At 41.3% G+C, this 18,309-nt stretch overlaps 1 protein-coding gene and 1 long non-coding RNA gene across 3 annotated transcripts; both read left to right on the top strand.

The window, feature by feature from the left end:
• Window positions 1-4,518: 4,518 nt before the first annotated feature.
• On the top strand, window positions 4,519-5,293 carry LOC127907392 (uncharacterized). 2 transcript variants are annotated; one of them, XR_008064323.1, is made up of 3 exons: window positions 4,519-4,743; window positions 4,788-5,092; window positions 5,137-5,293. It is a non-coding gene; the product is annotated as an uncharacterized LOC127907392 (long non-coding RNA). The 2 variants fall into 2 exon arrangements; XR_008064322.1 differs by having other exon boundaries at window positions 4,519-4,831; window positions 4,961-5,092.
• Window positions 5,294-15,610: 10,317 nt separating this feature from the next.
• Window positions 15,611-16,602, top strand: LOC127905972 (atrial natriuretic peptide receptor 3-like). The gene has a single exon (XM_052462659.1). The coding sequence runs from the start codon at window positions 15,916-15,918 to the stop codon at window positions 16,600-16,602; it is 687 nt and encodes a 228-aa protein (XP_052318619.1). The 5' UTR covers window positions 15,611-15,915.
• Window positions 16,603-18,309: the final 1,707 nt, after the last annotated feature.

Genomic DNA, 18,309 nt, shown 5'->3' with positions numbered 1-18,309 from the left:
TTCCTACCTTCACCACCTGGGGGGGCTGCTGTCAGGAAGTCCAGGACCCAGTTGCACAGGGAGGGGTTCTGACCCAGGGCCCTGAGCTTAATGATGAGCTTTGAGGTTTCTATGGTGTTGAATGCTAGTTAGTTGAGAACAAGTTCTCATTTATCATTGCGATCTGGCCAAGATAAAGCAAAGCAGTGGGACACAAACCACAACACAGAGTTACACATGGAATAAACAAATGTACAGTCAATAACACAAAATAATAGTCTATATGTGCCAATGAAGTAAGATTAGGGAGATATCAGGCAATAAATAGGCCATAGTAGCGAAATAATTACAATTTAGCAATTAAACACTGGAGTGATAGATGTGCAGATGAGCATGTGCAGGTAGAGATAGTGGGGTGCATTGGCATTGAAGCTCGTCTGGAGGTTAATTATTAACACATTGTCCAAAGAAGGGTCAGAAGTATACAGAATGGCTTCGTCTGCATAAAAGTGGATCAGAGACTCATCAGCAGCAAGAGCGACATCATTGATGTATACAGAGAAAAGAGTCAGCCCGAGAATTGAACCCCGTGTCACCCCCATAGAGACTGCCAGAGGTCCGGACAACAGGCCCTCCGATTTGACACACTGTACTCTGTCTGAGAAGTAGTTGGTGAACCAGGCGAGGCAGTCATTTGAGAAACCAAGGTTGTTGAGTTTGCCGATAAGAATGTGGTGATTGACAGAGTCGAAGGCCTTAGCCAGGTTGATGAATGCGGCTGCACAATATTGTCTTTTATCAATGGCGGTTATGATACCATTTAGGACCTTGAGCGTGGCTGAGGTGCACCCATGACCAGCTTGGAAGCCAAATTGCATCGCGAAGAAGGTACGGTGGGATTAAAAATGGTTGGTGATCTGTTTGTTGACTTGTTTTTTTTAAAGACCTTAGAAAGGCAGGGTAGGATAGATATAGGTCTGTAACAGTTTGGGTGTAGAGTGTCTCCCCTTTTGAAGAGGGGGATGACCGCGGCAGCTTTCCAATATTTGGGGATCTCAGACGATACGAAAGAGACATTATCGAACAGAACATACATTATCGAACAGAATATTGTGTAACATGATGTCCTATGAGTGTCATCTGATGAAGATCATCAAAGGTTAGTGATTAATTGTATCTATATTTCAGATTTTTGTGACTCCTATCTTTGGCTGGAAAATGGCTGTGTGTGTTTTTGTGACTTGACTCTGACCTAACATAATCATATGTTGTGCTTTCGCTGTAAAGATGTTTATCTTTAATTTGCTGTATTGGACTTGTTAATGTGTAAAAGTTACATATTTCTAAAAAATATTTTTGAATTTTCTTCCTTTTTACAACTTCCTCCAACATGTTATTACTGTGTGGTCCTTCTGTAGCTCAGTTGGTAGAGCATGGCGCTTGTAACGCCAGGGTAGTGGGTTCGATTCCCGGGACCACCCATACGTAGAATGTATGCACACATGACTGTAAGTCGCTTTGGATAAAAGCTAAATGGCATATTATATTATTATATTACTCCTTTAATTCATCCTACATGTTATTCCTTTAATTAATTCATTCCTTTAATTCATCCTCCATGTTACTCCTTTAATTCATCCTCCATGTTACTCCTTTAATTCATCCTACATGTTACTCCTTTAATTCATCCTACATGTTACTCCTTTAATTCATCCTACATGTTACTCCTTTAAGTCATCCTACATGTTACTCCTTTAATTCATCCTACATGTTACTCCTTTAATTCATCCTACATGTTACTCCTTTAATTCATCCTACATGTTACTCCTTTAAGTCATCCTACATGTTACTCCTTTAATTCATCCTACATGTTACTCCTTTAATTCATCCTACATGTTATACTCCTTTAATTCATCCTACATGTTACTCCTTTAATTCATCCTACATGTTACTCCTTTAATTCATCCTACATGTTATACTCCTTTAATTCATCCTACATGTTATACTCCTTTAATTCATCCTACATGTTACTCCTTTAATTCATCCTACATGTTATACTCCTTTAATTCATCCTTCATGTTACTCCTTTAATTCATCCTACATCCTACATGTTACTCCTTTAAGTCATCCTACATGTTACTCCTTTAATTCATCCTACATGTTACTCCTTTAATTCATCCTACATGTTACTCCTTTAATTCATCCTACATGTTACTCCTTTAATTAATCCTACATGTTACTCCTTTAATTCATCCTACATGTTATACTCCTTTAATTCATCCTTCATGTTACTCCTTTAATTCATCCTACATCCTACATGTTACTCCTTTAAGTCATCCTACATGTTACTCCTTTAATTCATCCTACATGTTACTCCTTTAATTCATCCTACATGTTACTCCTTTAATTCATCCTACATGTTACTCCTTTAATTCATCCTACATGTTACTCCTTTAATTAATCCTTTATGTTATACTCCTTTAATTCATCCTACATGTTATACTCCTTTAATTCATCCTACATGTTACTCATTTAATTCATCCTACATGTTACTACTCCTTTAATTCATCCTACATGTTACACTCTTTTTATTTTCACCATGTAGACTGATTTTAAGAAAAGACAATCTACTAAGCCCTTACAACTGGCTATACATATTTCACCCCTTATCATAACTGAATAATATTCTCAGTCTACATTTACCATGACTAAATACTATTCTCAGTCTATATTTACCATAACTAGATACTATTCTCAGTCTATATTTACCATAACTAAATACTATTCTCAGTCTATATTTACCATAACTAGATACTAACCTCAGTCTACATTTACCAAAACTAGATACTAATCTCAGTCTACATTTACCATAACTAGATACTAATCTCAGTCTACATTTACCAAAACTAGACACATAGCCTGGTTCCTCTCTCGGTTTCTTCCTAGGTATTGGCCTTTCTAGGGAGTTTTTCCTAGCCACAGGTGCTTCTACACCTGCATTGCTTGCTGTTTGGGGGTTTTAGGCTGGGTTTCTGTACAGCACTTTGAGATATCAGCTGATATAAGAAGGGCTATATAAATACATTTGATTTAAATGGTCCATAACTAGTATAACTACTGCCGTAATATGTAGTCATGCCGGCCAAAAACAGACATTTCAAACGTCTAATGTTTAGAATTGAAGAAACAGGTTTCTATCATTATGCACAAAGCAACTGTCATCATGTTCTTCTTGTTGGCGTTTTGTTGTTTTTTACTCCCTTTGCCTGTTCGCCTGTGAGCCAATGCCACAGACGGTAGAACATTCAGTCATGATATTATGTGTGTAGTAGATCTGAGTACGTTGATTCGTGTGCCATTGGATGTGATTTAGTATGCTATGTGGATACGAGTAAGAATCTAATGTGTGATATCACAGACAGTTTGATTGAGTGTCTGTGTGTGTGTGTGTGTGTGTGTCTGTGTGTGTGTCTGTGTGTGTGTGTGTGTCTGTGTGTGTGTGTGTGTGTAACAGGAAGTGAGTATAGCCCAAATTTTCAGAATGATAATTGTAATCCATATAGTATCAACATCATAGTTGCATTTAAACAACATATTGATATAAAAACACATGCCAGAATTTTAATAGTAATTGACGTTTCACATATTTATGAAAGAGAGATGTTGCTTTAATCTAGAGACGGATTCACAGCCGTACAAATGTATCCCGTACAAGATGGTGTTATTCTCCAACGTCCCTGTTCTGATATCTTCCTATTGCTTGTTGTAAACATTGATAAACGTGTAGACAAAGACATAGATAATATAGACAAACAGGGAACATACTTAAAGTTCTTGACAATAGAGAGAGAGAGAGAGAGAGAGAGAGAGAGAGAGAGTTTGAGAGAGAGAGAGAGAGAGAGAGAGAGAGAGTTTTTGTGAGATATTTTCAGAGTTGTGTAGAGACAGAGAGACAGAGTAGAGACAGAGAGAGACCAGAATGATAGTAAATAGAGAGAAACAACATATTGATATAAAAACACATGCCAGAATTTTAATAGAGAGATGAGAAATCTAGAGAGGGAGAGAAGAGAGAGGGAGAGAAGTAGAGGAGAAGATAGAGACAGATGGAGAGGAGAGAGAGAGAGAGAGAGAGAGAAGAGAGAGAAAGTGTTTGTGTATGAGAGCGTGTAATTGAGTGTGTGTGTGATTGCGTTGAGTTTTTTTGTGTAATATTTTCTATGGTTGTGTAGTTTTAAAGTATATGCTGTATTTTGATGTGTATCGTGTAAAGACCATCATTGTAAATAAGAACTTGTTCTTATTAATGACTTGCCTGGGTAAATCAAGTTTAAATCAAGTAAAATGTGCAGCTGCGGTCATTTGTTTTTTTTTTTATGCAAAAGTGAAATAGGTGTTTATATGCTGTGGTTCAAACGCACAGATGAGTTTATATTAGAAACAAATAACTACGTTTTTCATGACAAGTAGGCATTGTTCTGAAGCTGAAAAATAAAGGAAAATCACGAGCACCATAATGCCTACTCCACCCATGCTCTACCAAGGTTTTACAGCACCATAATGCCTACTCCACCCATGCTCCACCAAGGTTTTACAGCACCACAATGCCTACTCCACCCATGCTCTACCAAGGTTTTACAGCACCACAATGCCTACTCCACCCATGCTCTACCAAGGTTTTACAGCACCACAATGCCTACTCCACCCATGCTCTACCAAGGTTTTACAGCACCACAATGCCTACTCCACCCATGCTCTACCAAGGTTTACCAGCACCACAATGCCTACTCCACCCATGCTCTACCAAGGTTTTACAGCACCACAATGCCTACTCCACCCATGCTCTACCAAGGTTTTACAGCACCACAATGCCTACTCCACCCATGCTCCACCAAGGTTTTACAGCACCATAATGCCTACACCCATGCTCTACCAAGGTTTTACAGCACCATAATGCCTACTCCACCCATGCTCTACCAAGGTTTTACAGCACCACAATGCCTACTCCACCCATGCTCTACCAAGGTTTTACAGCACCACAATGCCTACTCCACCCATGCTCTACCAAGGTTTTACAGCCCCACAATGCCTACTCCACCCATGCTCTACCAAGGTTTACCAGCACCACAATGCCTACTCCACCCATGCTCTACCAAGGTTTTACAGCACCACAATGCCTACTCCACCCATGCTCTACCAAGGTTTTACAGCACCACAATGCCTACTCCACCCATGCTCCACCAAGGTTTTACAGCACCATAATGCCTACACCCATGCTCTACCAAGGTTTTACAGCACCATAATGCCTACTCCACCCATGCTCTACCAAGGTTTTACAGCACCATAATGCCTACTCCACCCATGCTCTACCAAGGTTTTACAGCACCACAATGCCTACTCCACCCATGCTCCACCAAGGTTTTACAGCACCATAATGCCTACTCCACCCATGCTCTACCAAGGATTTACAGCACCACAATGCCTACTCCACCCATGCTCCACCAAGGTTTTACAGCACCACAATGTCTACTCCACCCATGCTCTACCAAGGTTTTACAGCACCACAATACCTACTCCACCCATGCTCTACCAAGGTTTTACAGCACCACAATGCCTACTCCACCCATGCTCTACCAAGGTTTTACAGCACCACAATACCTACTCCACCCATGCTCTACCAAGGTTTTACAGCACCATAATGCCTACTCCACCCATGCTCTACCAAGGTTTTACAGCACCACAATGCCTACTCCACCCATGCTCTACCAAGGTTTTCCAGCACCACAATGCCTACTCCACCCATGCTCTATCAAGGTTTAACAGCACAAAGTTTTGACCTACTAATGTAGTTATGTTGGTCTATTGTACTTCAAACAATGTGTATGCAGGTTATTTAAGATTAAAAAAGCTCTCAAAAAGCTGAATAATTGTTATTTTTTTAACCAATATTTTAACTAAGCAAGAATGACAGAAATATTATGCGAAGTAATTCATACCCTTCAGAAGACTAATGGACTTTACAGTGTCCTGCTTTTCAAATAATATATATATATCGTGAAGTCAGAAGTTGACATACACTTAGGTTGCAGTCCTTAAAACTCGTTCTTCAACCACTCCACTAATTTATTGTTTTAACAAACGGTAGTTTTGACAAGTCGTTTAGGACATCTACTTTGTGAATGACACAAGTCATTTTTCCAACAAAACACCACCTTTTCTAGAAAATACACGGAAAACACGCAACATTAAGGTTACCTTTTATAATACGCTGTCAAAAAAGACACACTGTAGAACTAAATATGGTACACTGAGTGTACAAAACATTAGGAACACCTTCCTGACATTCAGTTGCACCTCCCCCTTTTGCCCTCAGAACAGCCTCAATTCATCAGGGGTATGGGACTCAATTGATCAGGGGTATGGGACTCAATTCATCAGGGGTATGGGACTCAATTCATCAGGGGTATGGGACTCAATTCATCAGGGGTATGGGACTCAATTCATCAGGGCTGTGGGACTCAATTCATCAGGGGTATGGGACTCAATTCATCAGGGGTATGGGACTCAATTCATCAGGGCTATGGGACTCAATTCATCAGGGCTATGGGACTCAATTCATCAGGGCTATGGGACTCAATTCATCAGGGCTATGGGACTCAATTCATCAGGGGTATGGGACTCAATTCATCAGGGGTATTGGACTCAATTCATCAGGGGTATGGGACTCAATTCATCAGGGGTATGGGACTCAATTCATCAGGGCTATGGGACTCTACAAGGTGTCTAAAGCATTCCACAGGGATGGTGGCCCCATGTTGACTCCAATGCTTCCCCACAGTTGTGTCAAGTTGACTGGATGTTCTATGAGCGGTAGACCACACACAGGAAACTGTTGAAGTTCCCGCACCTACTACCATACCCTGTTCAAAGGCACCTACTACCATACCCTGTTCAAAGGCACCTACTACCATACCCTGTTCAAAGGCACCTACTACCATACCCTGTTCAAAGGCACCTACTACCATACCCTGTTCAAAGGCACCTACTACCATACCCCTGTTCAAAGGCACCTACTACCATACCCTGTTCAAAGGCACCTTCGACCATACCCTGTTCAAAGGCACCTACGACCATACCCTGTTCAAAGGCACCTACTACCAGACCCTGTTCAAAGGTACCTACTACCAGACCCCGTTCAAAGGCACCTACTACCATACCCCGTTCAAAGGCACCTACTACCATACCCTGTTCAAAGGCACCTACTACCATACCCTGTTCAAAGGCACCTACCACCATACCCTGTTCAAAGGCACCTACCACCATACCCTGTTCAAAGGCACCTACCACCATGCCCTGTTCAAAGGCACCTACTACCGTACCCTGTTCAAAGGCACCTACTACCATACCCTGTTCAAAGGCACCTACTACCATACCCTGTTCAAAGGCACCTACTACCATACCCTGTTCAAAGGCACCTACCACTATACCCTGTTCAAAGACACCTACTACCATACCCTGTTCAAAGGCACCTACCACCATACCCTGTTCAAAGGCACCTACCACCATACACGTTCAAAGGCACCTACCACCATACCCTGTTCAAAGGCACCTACCACCATACCCTGTTCAAAGGCACCTACCACCATGCCCTGTTCAAAGGCACCTACTACCATACCCTGTTCAAAGGCACCTACCACTATACCCTGTTCAAAGACACCTACTACCATACCCTGTTCAAAGGCACCTACCACCATACACGTTCAAAGGCACCTACCACCATACCCTGTTCAAAGGCACCTACTACCCTGTTCAAAGGCACCTATTACCATACCCTGTTTAAAGGCACCTACTACCATACCCTGTTCAAAGGCACCTACTACCGTACCCCTGTTCAAAGGCACCTACTACCATACCCCTGTTCAAAGGCACCTACTACCAGACCCTGTTCAAAGGCACCTACTACCCTATTCAAAAGGCACCTACTACCATACCCTGTTCAAAGGCACCTACTACCATACCCTGTTCAAAGGCACCTACTACCATACCCTGTTCAAAGGCACCTACTACCAGACCCTGTTCAAAGGCGCCTACTACCATACCCTGTTCAAAGGCACCTACCACCATACCCTGTTCAAAGGCACCTACCACCATATCCTGTTCAAAGGCACCTACTACCATACCCTGTTCAAAGGCACCTACCACCATACCCTGTTCAAAGGCACCTACTACCATACCCTGTTCAAAGGCACCTACTACCATACCCTGTTCAAAGGCACCTACTACCATACCCTGTTCAAAGGCACATACTACCATACCCTGTTCAAAGGCACCTACTACCATACCCTGTTCAAAGGCACCCACTACCATACCCTGTTCAAAGGTACCTACTACCATACCCCGTTCAAAGGCACCTACTACCATACCCTGTTCAAAGGCACCTACTACCATACCCTGTTCAAAGGCACCTACTACCCTATTCAAAAGGCACCTACTACCATACCCTGTTCAAAGGCACCTACTACCATACCCTGTTCAAAGGCACCTACTACCATACCCTGTTCAAAGGCACCTACTACCATACCCTGTTCAAAGGCACCTACTACCATACCCTGTTCAAAGGCACCTACTACCATACCCTGTTCAAAGGCACCTACTACCATACCCTGTTCAAAGGCACCTACTACCATACCCTGTTCAAAGGCCCTGTTCCTACTACCATACCCTGTTCAAAGGCACCTTCAAAGACACCTACCACCATACCCTGTTCAAAGGCACCTACTACCATACCCTGTTCAAAGGCACCTACTACCATACCCTGTTCAAAGACACCTACTACCATACCCTGTTCAAAGGCACCTACTACCATACCCCTGTTCAAAGGCACCTACTACCATACCCTGTTCAAAGACACCTACTACCATACCCTGTTCAAAGGCACCTACTACCATACCCTGTTCAAAGGCACCTACTACCATACCCTGTTCAAAGGCACTTAAATATTTAGTCTTGTCCAGTCATCCTCTGAATGACACACATACACAATCCACGTCTCAATCGTCTCAAAGCTTGAAAAAATGATTATTTATCCTGTCTCCTCCCCTTAATTTACACTGATTGGAGTGGATTTAACCTGTCTCCTCCCCTTCATCTACACGGATTGAAGTGGATTTAACCTGTCTCCTCCCCTTCATCTAAACTGATTGGAGTGGATTTAACCTGTCTCCTCCCCTTCATCTACACTGATTGGAGTGGATTTAACCTGTCTCCTCCCCTTCATCTACACTGATTGAAGTGGATTTAACCTGTCTCCTCCCCTTCATCTACACTGATTGAAGTGGATTTAACCTGTCTCCTCCCCTTCATCTACACTGATTGAAGTGGATTTAACCTGTCTCCTCCCCTTCATCTACACTGATTGGAGTGGATTTAACCTGTCTCCTCCCCTTCATCTACACTGATTGGAGTGGATTTAACCTGTCTCCTCCCCTTCATCTACACTGATTGAAGTGGATTTAACCTGTCTCCTCCCCTTCATCTACACTGATTGAAGTGGATTTAACCTGTCTCCTCCCCTTCATCTACACTGATTGGAGTGGATTTAACCTGTCTCCTCCCCTTAATTTACACTGATTGAAGTGGATCTAATAAGTAACATCAATTAGGGATCAAAGCTTTCACCTGGATTCACCTGGTCAGTCTGTGTCATGGAAAGAGCAGGTGTTCTTAATGTTTTGTCCAATCAGTGTTTAGCTTCACTTACAACAGTGCTGTCTATAGATTGAGGTCTTGGGGGATATCTTCTCTCTTTGTAGCTAGTGATGAGGGGCACGTTAGGGGCACGTTAGGGGAACGTTAGGGGCACGTTAGGAGAACGTTAGCCTACCTCTCTCTCTCTCTCTGTCAAACACACACACACACACACACACACACACACACACACACACACACACACACACACACACACACACGGGGGGGGACATTAAACAAGTAAGTATACAGCATTAATATAAAACACACACTGTCGTGGCTCTGACAGATGGCCTTGATTACATGAACCCTAGATTTATAAAGAGATGTGTGGTCATAAACCAGAACCCTTATTAGATCAACTAACAACCTGCCCTGCAGTATGGTCCGTCTGGGCAATTATACAACACACACACACGCAAACAGCCTGCACCGGGCATCAACCAGACCTAGCCAGCCAGGCAGGCTGCATCATATACCTTTCATTTGTATTGTTATTTAACGAGGCAAGTCAGTTAAGAACAATTTCTTATTTTACAATGACGGCCTACTAGAAGGCAACAGGTCTACTGCAGGGGGACGGGGGATTAAATATAAAGTATATTAAATTAAAAAAATATAGGACAAAACACAATCACACAAAATCATGACAAGAGAGACACCACAACGCTACATGAAGAGAGACCTAAAGACAACAACATAGTACGGCAGCAACACATGATAATACAACATGGTAGCAACACAACATGACAACACAACATGGTAGCAACACAACATGACATCAACATGGTAGCAACACAACATGACAACAACATGGTAGCAACACAACATGACATCAACATGGTAGCAATAGAACATGACAACAACATGGTAGCAACACAACATGACAACAACATGGTAGCAACACAACATGACAACAACATGGTAGCAACACAACATGACAACAACATGGTAGCAACACAACATGACAACAACATGGTAGCAACACAACATGGCAGCAACACAACATGACAACAACCATGGTAGCAACACAACATGACAACAACATGGTAGCAACACAACATGACAACAAACATGGTAGCAACACAACATGACAACATCAACATGGTAGCAACACAACATGACATCAACATGGTAGCAACACAACATGACATCAACATGGTAGCAATAGAACATGACAACAACATGGTAGCAACATCAACATGACAACACAACACAACAACATGGTAGCAACACAACATGACAACAACATGGTAGCAACACAACATGACATCAACATGGTAGCAATAGAACATGACAACAACATGGTAGCAACACAACATGACAACAACATGGTAGCAACACAACATGAACAACAACATGGTAGCAACACAACATAACATCAACATGGTAGCAACACAACATGACAACAACATGGTAGCAACACAACATAACATCAACATGGTAGCAATACAACATCACAACACAACATGACAACACAACATGGTAGCAACACAACATGACAACAACATGGTAGCAACACAACATGACAACAACATGGTAGCAACACAACATGACAACAACATGGTAGCAACACATGACAACACAACATGGTAGCAATACAACATAACATCAACATGGTAGCAACACAACATGACAACAACATGGTAGCAATACAACATGACAACACAACATGACAACATGACAACACAACATGACAACAACATGGGAGCAACACAACATGACATCAACATGGTAGCAATACAACATGACATCAACATGGTAGCAATACAACATGACAACAACATGGTAGCAACACATGACAACACAACATGGTAGCAACACAACATGACAACACAACATGGTAGCAACACAACATGACATCAACATGGTAGCAATAGAACATGACAAAAACATGGTAGCAACACAACATGACAACACAACATGGTAGCAACACAACATGACAACAACATTGTAGCAACACAACATGACGACAACAACATGGTAGCAACACAACATGACAGCAACATGGTAGCAACACAACATGACAACAACATGGTAGCAACACAACATAACATCAACATGGTAGCAATACAACATGACAACACAACATGACAACACAACATGGTAGCAACACAACATGACAACAACATGGTAGCAACACAACATGACAACAACATGGTAGCAACACAACATGACAACAACACAACATGACAACAACATGGTAGCAACACATGACAACACAACATGGTAGCAACACAACATAACATCAACATGGTAGCAATACAACATGACAACACAACATGGTAGCAACACAACATGACAACAATATGGTAGCAATACAACATGACAACACAACATGACAACATGACAACACAACATGACAACAACATGGTAGCAACACAACATAACATCAACATGGTAGCAATACAACATGACAACACAACATGACAACAACATTGTAGCAACACAACATGACGACAACAACATGGTAGCAACACAACATGACAACAACATGGTAGCAACACAACATGACAACAATATGGTAGCAACACATGACAACACAACATGGTAGCAACACAACATAACATCAACATGGTAGCAATACAACATGACAACACAACATGGTAGCAACACAACATGACAACAACATGGTAGCAACACAACATGACAACAACATGGTAGCAACACATGACAACACAACATGGTAGCAACACAACATAACATCAACATGGTAGCAATACAACATGACAACACAACATGACAACAAAACATGGTAGCAACACCACATGACAACAACATGGTAGCAACACAACATGACAACAACATGGTAGCAATACAACATGACAACACAACATGACAACAACATGGTAGCAATACAACATGACAACACAACATGACAACACAACATGGTAGCAATACAACATGACAACACAACATGGTAGCAACACAACATGACAACAACATGGTAGCAACACAACATGACAACAACATGGTAGCAACACATAACAACACAACATGGTAGCAACACAACATAACATCAACATGGTAGCAATACAACATGACAACACAACATGGTAGCAACACAACATGACAACAACATGGTAGCAACACAACATGACAACAACATGGTAGCAACACAACATGACAACAACATGGTAGCAACACATGACAACACAACATGGTAGCAACACAACATAACATCAACATGGTAGCAATACAACATGACAACACAACATGACAACAAAACATGGTAGCAACACCACATGACAACAGCATGGTAGCAACACAACATGACAACAACATGGTAGCAATACAACATGACAACACAACATTACAACAACATGGTAGCAATACAACATGACAACACAACATGACAACACAACATGGTAGCAATACAACATGACAACACAACATGGTAGCAACACAACATGACAACAACATGGTAGCAATACAACATATTAGCAACACAACATGACAACACAACATGACAACACAACATGGTAGCAATACAAAATTACAACACAACATGGTAGCTATACAACATGACAACAACACGGTAGCAATACAACATGACAACACAACATGGTAGCAACACAACATGACAACAACATGGTAGCAATACAACATGACAACAACATGGTAGCAATACAACATGACAACAACATGGTAGCAACACAACATGACAACAACATGGTAGCAACACAACATGACAGCAACATGGTAGCAACACAACATGACGACAACAACATGGTAGCAATACAACATGACAACATAACATGGTAGCAACACAACATGACAACAACATGGTAGCAACACAACATGGTAGCAACACAACATGACAACACAACATGGTAGCAACACAACATGACAACAACATGGTAGCAACACAACATGACAACACAACATGGTAGCAACACAACATGGTAGCAACACAACATGACAACAACATGGTAGCAACACAACATGACAACAACATGGTAGCAACACAACATGACAACACAACATGGTATCAGAACAACATGACAACACAACATGGTAGCAACACAACATGACAACACAACATGGTAGCACCACATGGAATGAAGTGACCTCTATCTCCAAGTATGTGTGAAAGTTAGTTCCTTAAGAAGGTTGTACCAGTTCCTGTAAAGACCTACACACCAGATGCCGTGTCTTTATTTGATGATCCTGTTGTTGCAGCAAATGCAAAGATGTATTGAAGGTTGATAAAGGATTATAAAGTTTATAATTTCCGAAAAATGTAAGACCTGATTTGCCCTACCGAAAAAAAATGATCAAACGCATATAATAATTAATATTTCATGTTGCTGCTGAATTCTTTTTCTGCTGTGAGAAACTGGGTCAAAGTAATATGCGGCATCTGTAGCTACAGGATGTTGTACAATTAAACAACGAGGTGTCCTGTTAGTTAAGCAGAATGACTCCAAATAGCAGCTTCAAATTGCACCCATTGGTTTTAATCAGGATAAGGGGAGTGTCTAATGATATCACAGACTAGAGACCAAACATTACCTCAAAACCCCTGTCATTATTATAATGAGACTTCTGGAGAACGTGTCCCCCTATATGTCAATGAATTACGCCAGCCACAAAACCACGTGGCCCATTTAAATGTGTCATGTGAATGAGAGGTCGTTACTCATATGTCTAGGGAACTTGTTAGGTGACTCATTTTTCAAGCCCGACATTTAATGGGGCATGAGAAATATACCCAGGCTGGGATTGCCTCTTCTCCTTATTTAACATCCAACATTTAGTACTCAACTGTTGATATCTATCCAACACAACACAGAAGATTTTTTATTTAACTAGGCTAGCCAGTTAAGAACAAATTCTTATTTACAATGATGGCTTACTCCGGCCAAACCCGGACAATGCTGGGCCAATTGTGCACCGCCCTATGGGACTCCCAATCACAGCCGGTTGTGATACAGCCTGGAATCAAACCAGAGTCTGTAGTGATGCATCTAGCACTGAGATGCAGTGCCTTAGACCGCTGCGCCACTCGGGAGAAAGATACCATTGTTTCCCAATAGACCAACACAAATCAGTGAGCTAGGTTTACTAGGTACAGTCTATTGTTATAAAACAGATCAGTTTTTGCTTAAAATCGCCTGGACAGTATAGGCATATATATATATATATATAGTGAACAAAAACCCTCCTCAATAGGCCTACTTCTTTACTATAGAACAGTCTATGTTGGCTGTGGCCACTAGGTGGCAGTCTATAGCAGGTTTTTTTCTCCCCCTCCCATGCAGAGTATCCTCGCGAGGTTGATCGTTCATTCCGGCTGATGTCGTTCACTTTGGAACACTCGGTAAGATTCTACTACTGAATATGTTTAGTGGGGTGTCTAAAAGCAAAATTAATCAAAAAATGTGGATCTGTATAATGTTCAGTTGGCCTATTCATGTGCAGTATGCTTAAAGGTAAATTGATCAGGTAAGTTAAAGGTATTTAGTCTATTAATACAATATATATATGCGCTACACTCTACTATACTGTATATTCTATTGCATTGTGTAGCTCAAAACATCTTCGACTCGTGTTTTTTTTTAAATAGCAAAAGAAAACATTGTCCTTGAAACTTTCCCTACAATTTTATTTCTCTTTCTCTTTGAATTAAAAATAATAATAATTTCACACCGTTTATTGTATATGAGGCAATGCATCCCAGTGCATTCAGTCTCTGCCAATGTGGAAAAACGAACAATTATTTTCTCTAATTATAAAAAAAAGGAGAAAGAATAAGGACCTGTAGCTTTAAGAAAGAGGTGTGTTGTACAGGGATGACGCAGGAATAATAATGAAAAGATGCTTCAAAATCCCTCCCCCCCTCAGCCAGCGTGTGTGGTAGCTGTTACCATATTTAAACAAGAGGAATGACCAGAGAAACAGGAGAATTAGTTAGCAAAACAGAGGGGATACTTACATCAGTTGAGGAGGTTGCAGGAGACTCTCTGTGCAGGAGCATACACTTGATACATTTAGAATTTTTATTTCATTCATTCAAAGAAAAAGGTTACTTAATTTAGATTATTTATTTTGGAAGACTCCACATTGGTATTTGCAATATACCTGTGTACTCGGGAAGTCTGCGGTTCCAGGGACGCAGTTGACTTGGAGAGCGAGATAAACATTTATTCATGATTATAGACAAAGCATAACTTTTAAAGTTGCATCATGCCATGTTACATTTCAGTGTGTTTGTACATTTGGCTGGGGTTGTTACCTGGCCGGACAAGTGCAACAGTGATTGAGGACATCGAAGTATTGGTGATGTTGCCAAAAAATAACTCGTATATGTTCTCAATAGCAAGAGTGGCCCCGGCAATAGAGTATGCAAAGCAGAGGTTGAAAATCGGAGGTGGTGTGTATTCCGGATTTAACTTTAATTTGCGCTATGAGGATTCTAACTGTGGCAATGATGCGCTCTTCTCCCTGGTGGACCGCTCCTGCGAGAAGAAGCCGGACTTGGTTCTCGGTCCGGTGTGTGAATACGCCGCGGCGCCGGTGGTAAGGATGGCATCTCACTGGAACATCCCGGTAATATCGACAGGTGCTCTGGCCAGCGGTTTTAGTGACAAGGAGAAAGAATACTCTCACCTGACCCGAATCTCCCCGTCTTACCTGAAAATGGCAGAAACATTCTCGGCGATGTTCCGTCACTTCAACTGGAAAGACGCGCTGCTGATCTTCGATGACGACAAAGAGGAGAGGAATTGCTACTTCACTCTGGAAGGGGTGCACCTCAAACTCATGGAGGAATATCAGACCGTACACATAGCGATCAACACTAAAGAAGAGGGCCTGAACGCAGATGACATCATCAACTACATCTACGAGAGTGAAGGTAGGCTACTGTACTGAGAAAAGTATCTACACTGTCCCATTGTATAGCGTAAATGTCAGAAATGTTCAACCATCTACACACGCTGTCACTCATTATACGTATTGCACTTAATTAAAATGTTCGCGTTCGTTCACACCCGTTGATCCCCCCACACACATTTTGATGTTACCGCCTGAAAATACAATTGATGAAATTGAGATTGAGTCGTTGGCCTACACACAATACCCAATATTATGTTTAAGACATTTTTTTAACAAATGTAATTCAAAATGAAAAGCTGAAATGTCTTGAGTCAATAAGTATTCAACCCCCTTTGTTATGGGAAGTGTAAATAAGTTCAGGAGTAAAAATGTGCTTAACAAGTCACATAATAAGTTGGAGTCACTCTGTGTGCAATAATAGTGTTTAACATGACTTTTGAATGACTAACTCATCTCTAGACCCCCCACACACATACAATTATCTGTAAGGTTCCTCAGTCGAGCAGTGAATTTCAAACACAGATTCAACCACAAAGACCAGGGAGGTTTTCCAGTGCCTCACAAATAAGAGCACCTATTGGTAGATGGGTAAAAATTGAGAAAAAACCCAGACATTGAATATCCCTTTGAGCATTGTGAAGTTATTAATTACACTTTGGATGGTGTATCAATACTCCCAGTCTCTACAAAGATACAGGCGTCCTTCAGTCCTTCAACTCAGTTGCCAGAGAGGAAGAAAACCACTCGGGGATTTGACCATTGGGCCAATGATGACTTTAAAACTGTTACAGAGTTTTAATGGCTGTGGTAGAAAACTGAGGATGGATCAACAACATTGTAGTTACTCCACAATACGAACCTAATTGACAGAGTGAAAAGAAGGAAGCCTGTGCAGAATAGAAATATTCCAAAACATGCATCCTGTTTGCAATAAGGCACTAAAGTTAAAAATGTGGCAAAGAAATTAACTTTTTGTTCTGAACACAAAGTGTTATACTTGGGGCAAACCCAACACAACACATCACTGACTACCACTCTTCATATCTTCAAGCATGACTGTGGCTGCGTCATGTTAATGGTATGCTTGTCATTGGAAATAACATGGGAGTATTTTAGGATAAAAATAAACGGAATTGAGCTAAGATGGGAAAAATTCAGAGAGTAAAACCTGGTTCAGTCTGCTTTCCAACAGACACTGGGAGATGAATTCACCTTTCAGCAGGACAATAACCTTGTTCAGTCTGCTTTCCAACAGACACTGGGAGACTAATTCACCTTTTTAGCAGGACAATAACCTTGTTTAGTCTGCTTTCCAACAGACACTGGGAGACTAATTCACCTTTTAGCAGGACAATAACCTGGTTCAGCCTGCTTTCCAACAGACACTGGGAGACTAATTCACCTTTTTAGCAGGACAATAACCTTGTTCAGTCTGCTTTCCAACAGACACTGGGAGACTAATTCACCTTTTAGCAGGACAATAACCTTGTTCAGTCTGCTTTCCAACAGACACTGGGAGACTAATTCACCTTTTAGCAGGACAATAACCTAAAACACAAGGCCAAATATACAATGGAGTTGCTTACAGAGATGACATTGAACGTTCCCGAGTGGCCTAGTTACAGTTTTGACTTAAATTGGAGTGAAAATCTATGGCAAGACTTGAAAATGGCTGTCTAGCTATGATCAACATCCATCTTGACAGAGCTTGATGAATTTTGAAAAGAATAATGTCTGAATATT

The sequence above is a fragment of the Oncorhynchus keta genome, chromosome 14 (assembly GCF_023373465.1).
Source record: "Oncorhynchus keta strain PuntledgeMale-10-30-2019 chromosome 14, Oket_V2, whole genome shotgun sequence".
Lineage (NCBI taxonomy): Eukaryota > Metazoa > Chordata > Actinopteri > Salmoniformes > Salmonidae > Oncorhynchus > Oncorhynchus keta.
Note: the sequence above shows the minus strand (reverse complement) of the source record. Positions and strands in the feature narration are given on the sequence as shown.

Coding starts and splice junctions, on each gene's coding strand:
- LOC127905972 (XM_052462659.1), top strand. CDS start 15,916: ATGCCATGTTACATTTCAGTGTGTTTGTACATTTGGCTGGGGTTGTTA.